Source organism: Pollicipes pollicipes, unplaced genomic scaffold (genome assembly GCF_011947565.3).
Source record: "Pollicipes pollicipes isolate AB1234 unplaced genomic scaffold, Ppol_2.1 Scaffold_1600;HRSCAF=1878_pilon_pilon_pilon, whole genome shotgun sequence".
Lineage (NCBI taxonomy): Eukaryota > Metazoa > Arthropoda > Thecostraca > Pollicipedomorpha > Pollicipedidae > Pollicipes > Pollicipes pollicipes.
Window position 1 is genome coordinate 7,386,082 of NW_023595962.1, and position 15,134 is coordinate 7,401,215.

The 15,134-nt window shown below is 53.6% G+C and overlaps 1 protein-coding gene across 1 annotated transcript; it reads right to left on the reverse strand.

Annotated features, from left to right (window-relative positions):
• Positions 1-382: 382 nt before the first annotated feature.
• LOC119093299 (collagen alpha chain CG42342-like) lies at positions 383-15,132 on the reverse strand. The gene is made up of 15 exons (XM_037216244.1): positions 15,082-15,132; positions 14,322-14,418; positions 13,718-13,824; positions 11,477-11,567; positions 10,610-10,725; positions 10,048-10,137; positions 8,397-8,441; positions 7,655-7,804; positions 6,408-6,452; positions 5,765-5,818; positions 4,368-4,448; positions 3,318-3,344; positions 2,482-2,508; positions 1,792-1,932; positions 383-496 (listed from the first exon to the last, which is right to left on the reverse strand). Exons 4-15 carry the CDS (start codon positions 11,544-11,546, stop codon positions 383-385), a joined length of 960 nt encoding a protein of 319 aa, XP_037072139.1. The 5' UTR covers positions 11,547-11,567; positions 13,718-13,824; positions 14,322-14,418; positions 15,082-15,132.
• Positions 15,133-15,134: the final 2 nt, after the last annotated feature.

Sequence of the window (15,134 nt, forward strand, 5' to 3'; positions counted from 1 at the left end):
CAGAACAGGGACAGCACAGGGGCGTGTGGTCGAAGAGACCGGCAGAACAGGGACAGTACAGGGACATGTGGTCGAAGAGACCGACAGGACAGGGACAGGACAGGGCGTGTGGTCAAAGGGTAACAAGGCGGAAAGCAAGCCACGCATCTCGGACATCGATGGAACCCAATGTAAGTCGACATTTTAAGCCCGACATCTTATGAGCCCGACATCTCACGACCGCCATACGCGGCGATTGCCAGGGAAGCCAAAGCGATCTGTCCACAGGGCCGTCCATGCAAACGCCGCAGTCCCAGGTGACGGTGATGGCGCCCGCTGCCCGCATGCCGGCCCGTCACCTGGAGTTAGTGTCGACGTCTCCTTCCGTGCGAGGTTAGCGTGGTTAGAATCGGAGGTCATCAATGTTATCCACGTGGAGCACATCCGCATAGCCCTGCATCAGATCTAGCGTTGACGCTGGCGCCGCGGTGTCGGACTCCAGCATTGGAAGTGTGTCCTGGGCACGAAAGATGGCGCTCTGAGCTACGCACTACGGGATGATTTTGCCGGGGATGAAATTGTTAAATTGTTGTCTCTACGAAGAAGTGAAAAGAAGGGTAGAGGCAAGAGGCGCGATGATCAGTGATGAAATGCGAACAAATCCCTTTGCAATGGAATTACTGCCTTGGTAGGTGAAGACAGGGGTGAAAACCAAGGCGTCGGTCCGTCCACTCAGGCGCAAAATAAATACGACCAATGACCTTGTAATCACTCCCTGATGATTGGACTTAAGAAAGGAATTTGGGGGGGGGGGACAGTTGCTGAAAAAACGGCCAAAGCGTTGGTTTGCGGTCTATCACTTTCCTGTACTTGTGCACTGGACATTCTGCATTTTTCCGCTAGGCCACTCGGCGACTGTTCTTGCTGACTTTTGAGACCACTGTTTGTAGCCACCACGAATATAACCCGGAGACTCCTTTTGTCATTACAATTTAGCTCACAGGATACAGGGTTCCCATCAGCAAAACGGTGCGTTATCCAGGTTTCTCCCTCCCCCCCCCCCAAACGCAGCTATATGCCCAAACCGCTTTCAACTGAACACCGTGAAGGGCGTGATCTTCATTGTCCCACGAGTAGGCCTCGATATCTACTCCAGTGAGAGAACACCAGACGTGGCTGTGAACATTGTGTATGGATACTGTTCCGTCGCCTCTCGACAAGTTCTGTTCATGCTATGCTGTGTCATGCTATGCTAACTACTGTGAACAATTCACAAACCCCTGTGTCAGCTGTGACCAAATAATCAGGATTGGCAGGAATAAACCTGATTGACAGAGGGCTTGAAAGACGAAAACGGGAAAATAACAAGAGGCACGCAGCGAAGAAAACTAAAAGCGCAGGCAAAAAGTATAACCGGGGAAGAGGGATAAAAAACATTAATTCAAATGATGGGACAACGATACTTCAGTGCCTACCAAAAATTGGCATATTGCCAAAGAACGACATCCCTAGACCAACGCGCAAAAAGATCAGCAAACCAGAAAATCGCTAGATACCTAGAGACAGGTGGGCAGACATCCGCAAATCGCTAGATACCTAGATAACCTAGTCAACTAACGGATAAACTATCCAGTGACTCAGAAAATGGCAGATCAGCAGACACCAGACCACTACATCAACAGAGATGGCGATCAGTACATCACCATATGGGTAGCGAGATGCAGAGTCAAGGTCCCTCCACATCAGAGAGGGCAGCACACTACCCCTGTCAGCCACGCTGCCCGGGCTGCCCGGACTGCCCGCCGCACCCACCTGATGCGCCGGCGGCCGCCAGCCGCAGCCGGGCAGGGGCAGGCCGTCGCTGCCCACCGGGCAGGGGGCGTCCAGGCCGGGCACGCCCTGCTCGCCCTTCAGACCCGGGTCACCCTTCCGGCCGCGCCGACCGGGCGGACCCTGCCGAATCACAGACGGTGACGTCATCAGCGGCGCACGGCGGCGTGTGACGTCACCGGTGGGACATGGCGGCGTGTGACGTCACCGGCGGGACACGGCAGCGTGTGACGTCACCGGTGTGACATGGCGGCGTGTGACGTCACGAGTTGGTACGGCAGCGTGCTTGACGGCACGGATCGAACACGGCAGCGTGTGTGACGTCATGAGTGGGAAGGCAGTGCCAGGTGACGCAACAGCCGTGGAACAGCAGTGTGATACGTTGCGAGCAGGTGCGACCGAGTCTGACAACAACGATGGGGTTGACGGAGAAAATGGGTTCAGCGGCGCATCCTCTCAGCAGTGAGTCACCTAATTATCTCAGTAATGGCAGCAATGCCAGCCATGACTACCTCAGGCCCACAAGAAACAGTCAGGAAATCACAACATTGTTCATTTTACTTTCAATTTAAAACAGTTCTGGTTCCAGACTTTTGCTGATCGTATTGCCCAGTGTTGTTACAACACAAGATCGGTGAAAGACACTGACAGGCACTATGCCCAATAGCTTACCAGTTGTCCCCTGTCTCCCTTTTCACCCTGAGAAACAAGCAAGTCAGGTCAAAAATATGCACGGAATAATGACAGCAAATACCAACGCTCGAACAGTAATCATGCGTCATGTCTCGTTGTAGTCAAACGACATGTATATAGCTCCGTTTCAAAATACAACTTAAGTTACAAAAATAGAGGGATTATGGACTGGGTTCCTATAGCTTAGGATCGTCTGCAGATTTATCGGCGTGAATTTCAAATACTTAACAATGAGGCAAATCGAAATAAATTGCGCAATCACGTGATATACATTTGTCGGAATCCGATGCACCACGATTTCACTCATCTACCGGACCGGACTTTACAAAGCTCTTTGCGGGTGCACCATGCCTTCTGGCGCCATAACATTCGGACGAACCAACCATGAGCCAAAGCCGAGCACCAACCAGCCCGACGTGACATTCCGGCAACCAATTCATTCGCATTGCGGGCATGGTGAGGTGTCCGAGCGACACACGCCGTTCCGGAAGCCACCGGCGTTCGATAGCAGAGCTGACATGCACGCAATCCCAGCATAACACAATATCTAGGTACAAATAAATGCGTCGGTTTCAGTGGGTGGGATCATCACATAAAGTGTAGAGATGGGGTTAAGGCTGGGGCATGGAGCTCCTGGGCATGTCCACTAGCAGGCGCGCCGGCCTTCATGCTCATCCGGGCTCCGTCTATAAACACCATTATCTACAACAGAGGACGCGGTGCAACAGAGCGGAATGGCCGTCCAAAGGCACCACTCCGGAGTGGGTCCGCACTCCGGAGTGGGTCCGCACTCCAACCGCCGCTCGGCCGGCTACCTTCAGACCCGGGATCCCGTCGGTCCCCTAGAAAACACGAGCATCGACGCCGCTGAGCGCCGGCCGTCGTCACACAGCTGGGGCTACGTCGCCCAGAGGCAGAGCTACAGTCTGCAGCGCTCTTAAAACAGGACTACAGTCTGCAATGCTCTTAAACAGAACTACAGTCTGCAACGCTCTTAAAATAAAACTACAGTCTGCAGTGTTGCAGACTGTAGTTCTGCAGCGTTGCAGAACTACAGTCTGCAACGCTCGTGGGGACGGGAGCTGGTAGCAAACTTTAACTGAGCGTTTTGCTTAAGACATTGCTTAATTGTAAAATTATCCGATCGAGGAGACCAGATCGTTTCCGGGTCACGTGCTTACAACGGGCAGATTAGGGGCGTGGGCTGAAGTTCTGGTTCATCGGCAGCCGTAGCCAGCAGTGCTAGGACACGGGTGACAGGTCCAGCAGCAATAGGACGCGGATGACAGCCGCACTAGGACGCTGGGTGACAGGTCCGGCAGCACTAGGACGCGGATGACAGACAGGCCAAACAGCACTAAGACGCGGGTGACAGGTTCGGCAGCACTAGGTCACTGGTGACAGGTCCGGCAGCATTAGGACGCGGGCGACAGGTCCAGCAGTACTAGGGCGCGGGTGACAGGCCCAGCAGCACTAGGACACGGGTGACAGGTCCCGCAGCACTAGGACGCAGATGACAGACAGGCCAAACAGCACTAGGACGCAGGTGGCAGGTGTGGTGCATTCCTGAGGCGTCAGATTATTGCAACGCTACCGCAGACTATGCAGCGACAATAGTGAAGCAAACATCTGTGACAATCAGAGTTAACACAGCAGACTCGGCAACAACATCGGACAAACCAGCACGCCACACGGTGTCGATACAAGAAGCGCAGCTATGACGAACGCTAATGTACCGAACTGCAGCTGGGATGTCTAGTCGAGTACCAAGTGAGGACGGCACCAGGCTGGTACGGCGGAATCCGGACGCGGACGGACTAACACGTGGCAGGACAGAAGGGACAGTGCGGCCACTCAGCACTCACCGGAAGCCCGGGGTCTCCCCGCTCTCCCTTCAGGCCCGGCTCGCCCTTGAAGCCCTTGATGCCGTCCAGCCCCGGCAAGCCCTGCGGCCAGCGGATGGGTCAGGTGGCGCGGCAGCGGTGGGTCAGGTGGCGCCACTAGCGGGGGATCAGGTGGCGCCACTAAGCGGTGGGCCAGGTGGCGCCACTGACAACGTCGTTGCTGTCACGGAAACACGACACGCGGTACAAAAAGGAGAGATGCGCATCACGAGGAGGATGAGTGTTTATCACGCTGGTGCTTCACAAACTTGGCTTTCGGATGTTTGGTTTTGGGGACATTGCCTCCTCTCGGGGAATGGGAGATGGAAGATCACTGAGTTTGATGGAAGATCACTGAGTTTGATGGAAGATCACTGAGTTTGATGGAAAATTATCTCTTACTACCGTCAGGTATGAGACTGTGGGAACATGTCAGAGACATTCATACACTCGCCACGGAAAAACGACCAAGACGGCTAGCAAATTTGGAAGCTGGTCCCTCTCAAGCGTGTTGCATGTGCCAAGTGTTGCCAAAGCATAAGCGCTGAATTGCGCTGGGTTGGTGGCAGATACAGATACAGTAGCCTTGCAGGGTGTCTAAATCTGGTCTAAGCCATTATTTCGGTGAAAAAGAAGAAATTGAAAAGATCTAAAGGTGCGAACTCTACAAATTTACGCATACACATCTGTCGTCTACAGATCCCAGTCGGCTTTTCAGCAAGAGGCGGATCTAATTCGACGCTAGCATTTTCAAACCGCACGAACATACCTCCATGTGTACAACGCAGCACCGAAAGGGAGCAGAACTGGCCATGCTCAAAGCGCATCAGCCACTCACAAAACCCGCAACAGCATGTACTCGGGGTCTCTGGCCGTTATTGGAACAAGCGCAGCAGCGTTTCCACCCATGCTACATTGCCTATTCACATGTCCGCTGTACGGAGTCGGTGCTGGGGATCGTACTGAGCCCACGTCACTTTAGACTTCACTTCTCCAACGGTGATGCAAGTGGAACGTAACATATCAGCGAGAATTTACATCACGGAATGAAGAGTTCACTTGAACTGGCCTCTCCTCAAGGCAGCATAATCAGCGAATGAGCACAGGGAAATCCGCTGGAACACCAGTTGGGCCTCAAGTTTGTGTTTAATGACATCTCACCCCAGCTTAATTCACCTCCACAATATCAAACGAGGCCCTTGTACAAGTGAACAATGGCTTCAGACTAACACGGTGGGTAGGGCTCGTATAGCCCCCACCAGCAAGCAGTTCACGAACGCATAACGAAAGACCCCCGCCCACACCATCAGTGCTAGCACCATGAACACCGGAACGTACCCGTTGTACCAAGGGTATAGGGAGTACATGGGGTACGTTACCGGTGAGCCGGTGCCTCCCTTGTGTCCAGGTATGCCTCGAACACCCATCGGTCCCTGCGACAGAAGCATGGGCGTGCTGGGTCAGGCATATGTGATGTGAGCTGTATTGTGCATTCCATTATAAGGTTATCTGTAAACTCACCGCTAATAGCGTACAGCTAGAGCCGCATCGACAACAAATCGGCTAAACAAAGGAGCCAGAGATATGTAGATGATGAGTCATTTAGTCATATAGGTTTGAGCATGTTACAACGGCTCGGACGTGCTACGGAAGAAGGCGTGCAAACCGCGCTTATCGTAAAGAAACATCATTGCATGAAGGCCCTATTAACCACTGACAGCGAACCACTGCTGCCTCAGCAGTATGGCGCCGGTATGGCTCGAGGTATGACGGCATGCGGTATGACTTGGCGTGGCATCGGCGGATCGTTAAAACATGAGCGCCGCCTTTTTGCCGCTACCTGACAGCAAAACCAAACAGTAACGTTGCCCAAGTCTCATGAATCTTATGAATTTGAGCATTAGTCACAACCGCTGGTCAGTGGGGCAGCCACGCTGTTTTGAGCAGAAGTGAGCAGCCGTAGCCTGACCTGACCTGAACGGACCTGACCTGACCCGGATTGAGCGGGCTGTCAACACTCACCGGAAGTCCAATTGGCCCGGAGTCACCCTTCTCTCCCTTGCCACCCTGGCGACAGAAGAGAGCCGTAAGTACCAGATGTGGAATGATGTACCAGATGTGGAATGCACAGTACCAGATGTGGAACGACGATCACGGTTGACTATGAATAACTACTGTCAGTATCAGCTATGAAGAACTGCTGTCGCTGTCTAGATTGTCCTCAACGGAGACGTGCTGCTTCGAAGCAGTGAAGATAGCATTGTGATCATATGCTACGAAGCTTGAAGTTTCAACGTTGTATGTTCCTGAAAACGTTTGCCTCTCGAATAGTTATATCGTGGCACGCTTACAATTCATATGAAACGACAATTCCTCTCAATTTTCCAAAATAAGACTTTCACTAACCCAATCTTAATGCAAGTTGCATCGCAGGTGTCTGTCTAACAACCTGCGCGTATGGTCTAGCAGGCACGGATATTAGAATTCCCCGGGGGATGAATGGGGGGGGGGGAGGGGGGGGGGCGAAAGTATGCCAGAAAGCCCTGCAGCCTGAGGGACTGAACGGCTTTGTCTAGGACTTGAAATTCGGTTGTCCTCTCGGACTTATCCCACACTTTGTACACCAGGCATAATGTCAAACCAGTGAGGGTCCCCTTCCCGACCTTTGGAGCCTAGGCGCTTCCAGAAACGTTGAGCAAAACTCTTCCATTATTATTGCATTTTAATCTCTCACAAGAAGCACTCATACAATTTAATTTCAGCCGCCTTTTGGGCGCCTGAACAGGTCCTTGAGCGTCTATTACTCAAGACAGGGTGGCAGTGTCCCTCATCCCTTCTTCCTTGCCTACACCCCCTTCATCCTTCGTTCACAATTTATACACAAGCATCGCAAACAAGCGGCAGAGAAGGAACGCCCGCATATCACCCGCCACGTCAGCTACCATTGACAAGTGGTACCCAACCACCCCAAAACGTTCCCCCTCTATTCCAACACAAAGTTTGCCTACACCCGTCCCTGCTAATGACCGTGAGTTTCATGAAGTCGTCATGTCCCTGCCACTGACCGTCAGTCCCCTACAGCCGCCATGTCCCTGCCACTGACCGTCAGTCCCCTACAGCCGCCATGTCCCTGCCACTGACCGTCATTCCCCTTAAGCCGCCATGTCCCTGCCACTGACCGTCAGTCCCCTGGAGCTGCCATGTCCCTGCCACTGACCGTCACTCCCCTGGAGCCGTCATGTCCCTGCCACTGACCGTCAGTCCCCTGAGCCGTCGAGACCTCGGCTGCCCTTGATGCCGGGCGGTCCCTGCGGACCGGTGAGACCGCGTGCCCCCGGCGGTCCCGGCGGCCCGGCCACGTACTCCACCAGGCCATGCTCCTGCTTGGCGCCGTTCCGCCGCCGCAGCTTCTTATATTTCTGCCGGGAGGAGGAGAGAAGGGGGGGGGGGGGGGGGTGAGCGGAGCAGGAGCCAGCGCAGATGCAGCGCGCATAGGAACAAATACACAGACAGAGGACAGAGGCGATAATTAAAACGGACATATATTTACGCTGGTCATCACTGGATAATGAATTGTGCGAGGCTGTTGCCATGAATAAGTTGTGTTTTGGCAACGATTGATGTGCCCGGGCACACAGTATCGTGTGATCTTCACTTGTTAAACGACAAACATTTGTAGCTTTTGTGTGCGGCTGTTTGGATGTGAAAACATCATAACTGAAAACTTCTGAAAATAGCCATCCCAAGAACATGCTCATGAGTATGTGATGAGTGTCAAAGGATTTGAAAGCCGCAACGCTTCAAACGGATGGCAATGACGGTTGCAGGACCATTTGGTGCGAGGAATGATCAGTGGGCGGAATATCACCACGATGAACGTTCTCACTCCCATCACGGTGAGTAACATGCAAAGGGGTTCACAAACAGAGCGGAACGCGCCGCAGGAGACAATGTGAGGAACGGCGGAACGGATGAACGAAGGGTCACAACATGAGATGAGGCGCTGCTTACCGAGTCTCCCTTGGTGCCCTTCTCGCCCGGAGACCCCGGGAGACCCTGAGAACGGAAGAACGCATTGATCAGTGGAGACAAAGGCCAATCATCAGAGACAACGACTAGTGAGCGGACACGACGCATCGCCAGGCGGCGGGAGTCGAAGGGGACAAACACGGGTGGCACTTGGTCTCCAAGAGACACCGCCGGGGAGACACCTGGTCGTCTCAGGCAAGTAAGAGCCTAGGAGACAGCCAGTTCTTGTGAGCATTACGGAAGGAGACAAGTGATGTTATTCGGCGGGGCCAACTGGGAGTGGTCACCAGAGACGATATACTGCAGACATGGGGTTCAAAACGTCCACAGCCAACGTACGGCACGGTGACGCGCTTCAAGCGGGGTTGAAATATGAGGAATTCAACGGCGTGAAGAAGTTCATGCCTGGGTCCGCCGACCCGCGCGATGGTAAGACGACCGACAGAGGGAAGATCAATCCCTTTTACGCAAATAATATTACACGCATCCTTTCCCAGCTTGCTCTCACCGACATTTCATGTCTTTCAAAGACAACAAAAATATCCACTACATCTGTTTTTGCCAACGATCTTTGCCCTTCCTCCCGCCACTTAGCATATCTAACTGCCTCGTTGGCTAGCTCGGATCACGTTACAAAGCCAAACAGCACAGGGCGGAGATCCGGGCCGGCTCGTAGCGGGCACCGAGCCGGTGACTTCGGCGCGCCGACAACACAGCCATCAGCCATAAGCCTCCAGACGCAATATCAGCTGAAGCCGAACAGCCCCAATCCGAGCCGGCACAAAGGCTCGCCGGATTCAACCAATCAAAACGGATGGCAAGCCGATCTCGCAGGAATCGAAGTCGTCCCGGAAATGGTCGGCCGGGACGTTGGGAGCCGACTTGGACCGTCTACGACGATAGGTGTTAACGTGTATCGACATGTCTCTAGACGGCGCGTGCTACGGCGCCTGGTTTGCCTCGCGCCGGCGGAGCAGCAGCCGCTCCCACAAATGCGTTCTGAGACGAATGTGATATGTTTTGGGGTGTCCTGGAACACTATGCATGAATATGCAGCCTCGCTGGGTTGTTTCAGAGTAAGAAATTCATCGTTGCAAGTAGCTTGAGCTTGTAAACAAACATGTCTAGGCACTCAAACCAGCAGGAGGTTTGCATGTGATCTCATGGGTGTCAAATTGTGAGGTCCATAGGAACCTTTGCGCCATGGTGTCCATCTGCGACAAGCGGCAAATATTATTCAAATAAAACGCAAAGTCGATCAACCATCAACACCAGAACAAAAGACAAAGCTTTGCATAAGACGTCACGTTTCCATGGAGCGCGTGTTTGGAGAATTCGTCGCTGAGACGTCCAAATGGCCCCCGGGCGATTTCCATTTCCGTCTTGTGACTGAGAGCGCACTGGTCCAGGTGGTCCAGGCGGTATGGGTGGTTCGGGTGGTCCCATCAGACACTTACCAGCGGTCCAGGTGGGCCGGGTGGTCCCATCATAACTCACCGGCCGCGCGACCCGGGTGGTCCTATCAGATACTCACCGGCGGTCCGAGTGGTCCCATCATAACTCACCGGGGTCCCGGTGGTCCGGGTGGTCCAATCAAACACTCACCGGCGGTCCAAGCGGTCCCATCACTCACCGGCGGTCCGGGCAGGCCGGGTGGTCCCATCAGACCGGGTGGTCCCATGTCTCCGACTTCTCCGCGGTCTCCTTTGGGTCCACCAATACCCTGCGCGCGTCAGAGACATTAAAACACATTCGTCAAGCATCATGGAGAATGCAGATAGCGACTCTCAAACGCAGGACAGACAAAACGCCCTGACGATAATAAACAGTGCTGTTCGGTCGAAGACTTCACGCAAGTCAACTGTCACAAATCGTTTCAGATTCCACACACACACAGAAAGCTCTAGCTGCAGTCAGATTTCCTAAAAATGATTAAGGGTAGTGAGAACCGCATTCCTCACAAATGAGGCAATGAGTGATCCTCTGGGGCTTTATGTATTACCAGCTCAAATGCTTCCGTTGCGTATAATTATAGATGAGCCACACGACTAACAATGCATCCTACCATTTCATTCTCGAATTCACAAAACCACTCTCCAGAGTTTCAAAAAGCCAACTGCTATCCCCGTTTGCAAACAGATCAACCAGCAACGCGCGCTATCCACGAGCGGTGACCGCATGCACAGCCCACGCACGGGAAGTCCAGGTGGTCCATGTGGTCCGGTCTCTCCATCCAGTCCGTCCCGTCCGGTGGGACCGACCGGTCCCCTCTCTCCCGGCAGGCCCGGCAGACCCATGTCGCCCATCCCACCTGCCGGACAGAGACGCGGTCAGGACGACGGTCGGAAGTCTGGAGCGGGGGGAGCTGATTTGGGGTTTAGAGCGCGTCGACTGCTTGGTGACTCGACGCCCATCGCACCCCAAATTATGTCACAAGAGGAAGGGAGAACACGGCAGTAGCATTGTGATCGCAGACTGACCTGCAACAAGTTAGGGAAGGACATCGATGTTGACAATCATGATAACTTACTTCATGTTAATAATACTTCGTTACTAATTCTACTTCATGCAGTCACGAAAATCCCTGCTCTCTGGAGAAGCTATGTGCTATGTGTCTTTTCTATGTGTCTGGGACGTGTCTCCACGTGCTATGTAATATGTGTCATGTCTATATGCCTCTATATGTCTGTATGTGCTATGCGCTAGGTGTCTCTTATATGTGTCCTCTCGGCTATGTGTTTGAGAAGGCACACAACAGTGAGGCACATATCTCAACATGTGAACTAATATTTGGTAAGCCATCTCTCACCATATGAACCAATATCCAATACGACATCTCCCATCATACGAACAAATAACCAATACATCATTCCCCGCCACACGAACCAATATCCAGTAATTCATCTCTCGCCATATCAACCAATATCCAACAAGCCATCTCCCACCACACGATCCAATATCCAATAAGCCATCTCCCAGCACATGAAGCAATATCCAATGAGCCATCTCCCACAATATGAAACAATATCCGATACGCCCCCTCTCCTCATACCGCCACTCACCCTTCTCTCCCTTGAAGCCGTGCTCTCCCTTCTGACCCTCCGGGCCCGGCTTGCCCGTTCGGCCAATCATCGCAGCGCGACCATTCTTCCCCTGAGGGAACAGTCAGGGTCATAGGAAGGTCGACAATAAGTATAAAATGTCAACGCGCTGCGTTGCGTTCACACAGGCTGCTGATTACTTGACTGGTATTGTGTAGCTACTAGTTGTACTGATGAATTGAGAAGCGTTAGATAGCGTTGGTTAGGAGTATAGAAGAAATGCCATTCACAGCGATTTACTGGCGTATGTGACATGTAGTCACTGATAAAGTTCAATATTTCGTGTTACTTGATGTCAAATACAAAGAAGATTAGGGCCATCAGAACAGTAAATTAGAAAGCATGAGGCAGGCAGAGGAGTGGATCAGAATAATAAGAGCGACACAAGTCCCTCAATCAGCTGGCGAGGGCAAATATAGAACAGCTGGTGCAAAAAGAAAACTTAAGTGCATTGATGCACTCATCACTATGGCATCAATATTGCTCTCATTTTGAAAACAAGTCCCAGCCAATGAAAACACGACTCGAGCCGCCGGGTGTCTGACGTCACCTACCGTTGTGTGACGTCACGGACGGACAACAGCGAGAGACGGCGAAGTGACAACAGCGAGAGACGGAAGACGAACAGAGCAGCCACCACCCAGCTAGAGGTCAGAGGTCAGTCGAACGAGGACAGTTAGGTCGTCGTGGGGACACCGCGTCAGACTGAGGGCTCCGAACAGGTCTTGGCTTGACAGCACAAGACGGGGGGATAATATTATTTGACGCCGGTGATTATGCCAATTCGGGGCCTACGGTGTTGGGACCGACGGTACCTTTTTCACGCATTCAATGCATTAGCCGAAAAGAATTACGAATTTACGGCATTAAACATATTTTGACAAGTTACCCGCTATTTGAAACAGCGCCAGCGAAATGTTAGTCGGTGAGCCAAGTGCTAGGCGCTTTCCTGTCTCATCGGCGTCAGGTGCGGGCAATTTATTAAATGACACCAAAGACATGACACCATGTTTGGTCGCAGTGACAGGATCTGCTCAGCGATCACTTATAGTAGATCTGATCAACTACAGTGGATCTGATCACTTATAGTGGATTTGATCACTTATAGTGGATTTGATCACTTAGTGGATCTAATCAAATATATGGATATGATCGCTTGTAGTGCATCTAATAAACTATGTTGGATATGATCACTTGAAGTAGATCTGATCATCTATAGTAAATCTGATCACTTGCAGTGTATCTGATCAACTATAACGGGTCTGGTCACTTGAAGTAGACCTTATGAGCTACAGTGGATCTGATCTCATCAACTTTAGTGGATCTGATCACTTGAGGTGGATCTGATCAATAATAATGAATCTGATCACTTACAGGGGATGTGCTACCGACCCAAGCGTAATAAAAGGACGGTTCTGTCAGGTGGCGAGGATGTGGTACGAGAAGTGGGTGCAGAAGTGGATGCAGAAGTGGGTGCAGGAGGTGTGACACGGCGCCCAGCGGTCTGTTAGGGCTGCAACAAAATATCCTGGAAGTCAGCTATGGTGTTAGCGATGAACAAGCGCACGAACACGCGTTAGCACACGGCCACGTGAACATTTAAGCAAAACGGCAGTGGCCACACCGAAACGCGTGAGGCAAAATCACCCGATACCGAAGCAAAACCCTACCAGTGGCCACGCAGTTAGCCAACCGACACCTGGGCCGAGCAGGTCACCTAATCGTGCACAAGAATAGCCCAACACAAAACCACATCAGTCTACAACTCCAAAACGGGGATCTGAAGGGTGGAAGTATCTGCCACCAACGCGGGGCGCCCCCGAGCCGCGCCAGCTGACTGCGCCGTGCCGAGCGCCACCGCCGCAAGAGCGCCACCACCGCCGCAGGAGCGTCGGCCGCCAACCGCAGTCTCCGGCGGCGGCGACGGCGCTTGGTCTTAGTGCGGCGCCAGCCGGGGCCGCTCGGTGGCCAGTGCCAGCTTAACCATGCCATGCACGCAGGCAGGTGCGGGGCTTGACGCGGCCGGCGTGCTGCCGCTAGCAAGCCGTGCGGACGCGGTGCCGGCAGGCGGGGTATACAGCGGAGGAGCGCCGAGCCGGAACACGCTGTCGCCGACGCGCGGTGTTCTGGCGGGCTAGCTCGACGGAACACGTAGCCGTTTGACGTGGTCGGCGATGACGCCACCGCTGACGTCACACTCACCCGTTTGCCTCGACGTCCGCGTGGCCCGGGTGATCCCCGCCCGCCGACGGGTCCCGGAGGGCCCACGGGACCCAGGCCGCCCGGTGGGCCGTGTGGGCCCTCGGGGCCTGCCGTGCCAGAGGGTCGGGTCAGGTCAGGCCACAGTGCGACCACGCGCCGTAAACCCGACATCAAGTACAGCTGGCAAGGTGGGAATGCAAGACACGGACAAAATGGCCTTCGTGATTGGCCTCATGTACAATGGACGCGTGTCACACATTCCAACAGCAAGCCATTCAGTTCAGTCAACTCACCATGCCGTCCTGATCCTCTCTCCCTCCCCCTCCCCTATGGGCCTCTCCAGCTGTTTCGCACCTGACCCCGAGCCCACTTGTATCCGCATTCTTCCGTGACCGGGGACAGCAACGCCCACGCCCCTAACCTTTGGCCCAACGAGGCGCCTTACCCCTGCGTCCTTTCAGTGTCGTTTTCCTCTAGTAAGCGCGATTCGAAGTATCCCCTTTCCCAGGGGCATTATTCTATACGACGGCTGTGAAAACAGCCACCAGAATACTTGTACGCGTCGGCTAGCTGAAGCGAGCCCAAACAGAGTCTGAGGACTCACCGGGAGGACCTGGCGGTCCTTCGATGAAGCCGGTGGGGAAGCTGCTGCCGTCCACGGTCGAGATCAGGCCTCGTTCGCCCTTTTCGCCCTTGCTTCCCTGTAAGCATGGCCACGTACAACATCAGGTCCAGCAGGCTCTCCCCCTCATCACAACTTGCCGACCAGAGCAGCTGTCCGCACTGACGTGAGTCGATTGCGCCAATTCGGCACCGTTGTTCCATAACATGGGAATTTCATTCGTTGAAATCCGGACCAGTTCGAAACACTTGAAACACAGCAAAATATGAAAGCTCCCTTTTCAGCTGCAGGGCGGCGGCAACTCCCAGCCAGGACAGCCAAGAGGGCATGGAGCCGCGGCACTACACTACAATCGACCTCGCTCCCTGACCCTTCAATCCAACGGGGATGACTGCTGACCTGCCGTCAGGGATGACCTCAGTAACTGATCTTTCGATACAGGTGAAATGGGTCACGGACTGGTTATTACAGGAGAGCTGGGATATCACAGGTGAGCTGGGATATTGCAGGTAAGCTGGGCTATTGCAGGTGAGATGGGTTAATGCAGGTAAGCTGGGTTATTGCAGGTAAGCTGGGGCACGCCTTTGACCTTGGAGCTAGGTCACCACTGCTGAGCTGGGCCCCTTTTAACAGCAACTTTAACCTTCTACTGTAGTTGGCCTGGGGCGATGTTTGTGTCCCTGCTTGCCGCCCGAGTGGGCTGACCCCTGACCTCCCCGTGCCCGTGAGCCGCCTCACTCACCAGTGCTCCTGGCGGTCCCGGGGGTCCCTCGGGTCCCGGCGGCCCGGCCGGTC

What these genes read in the sequence shown, in the direction of transcription:
- LOC119093299 (XM_037216244.1), bottom strand. Translation starts at nt 11,546, where the DNA reads ATGATTGGCCGAACGGGCAAGCCGGGCCCGGAGGGTCAGAAGGGAGAG. An exon ending in CCGGCCTGCCCGGACCGCCG is followed by an intron (nt 8,442 to 10,047) that starts GTGAGTGATGGG and finishes TTCCGTTCTCAG; the next exon opens with GGTCTCCCGGGGTCTCCGGG. An exon ending in GGCGGCCGCCGGCGCATCAG is followed by an intron (nt 497 to 1,791) that starts GTGGGTGCGGCG and finishes TTTCGTGCCCAG; the next exon opens with GACACACTTCCAATGCTGGA.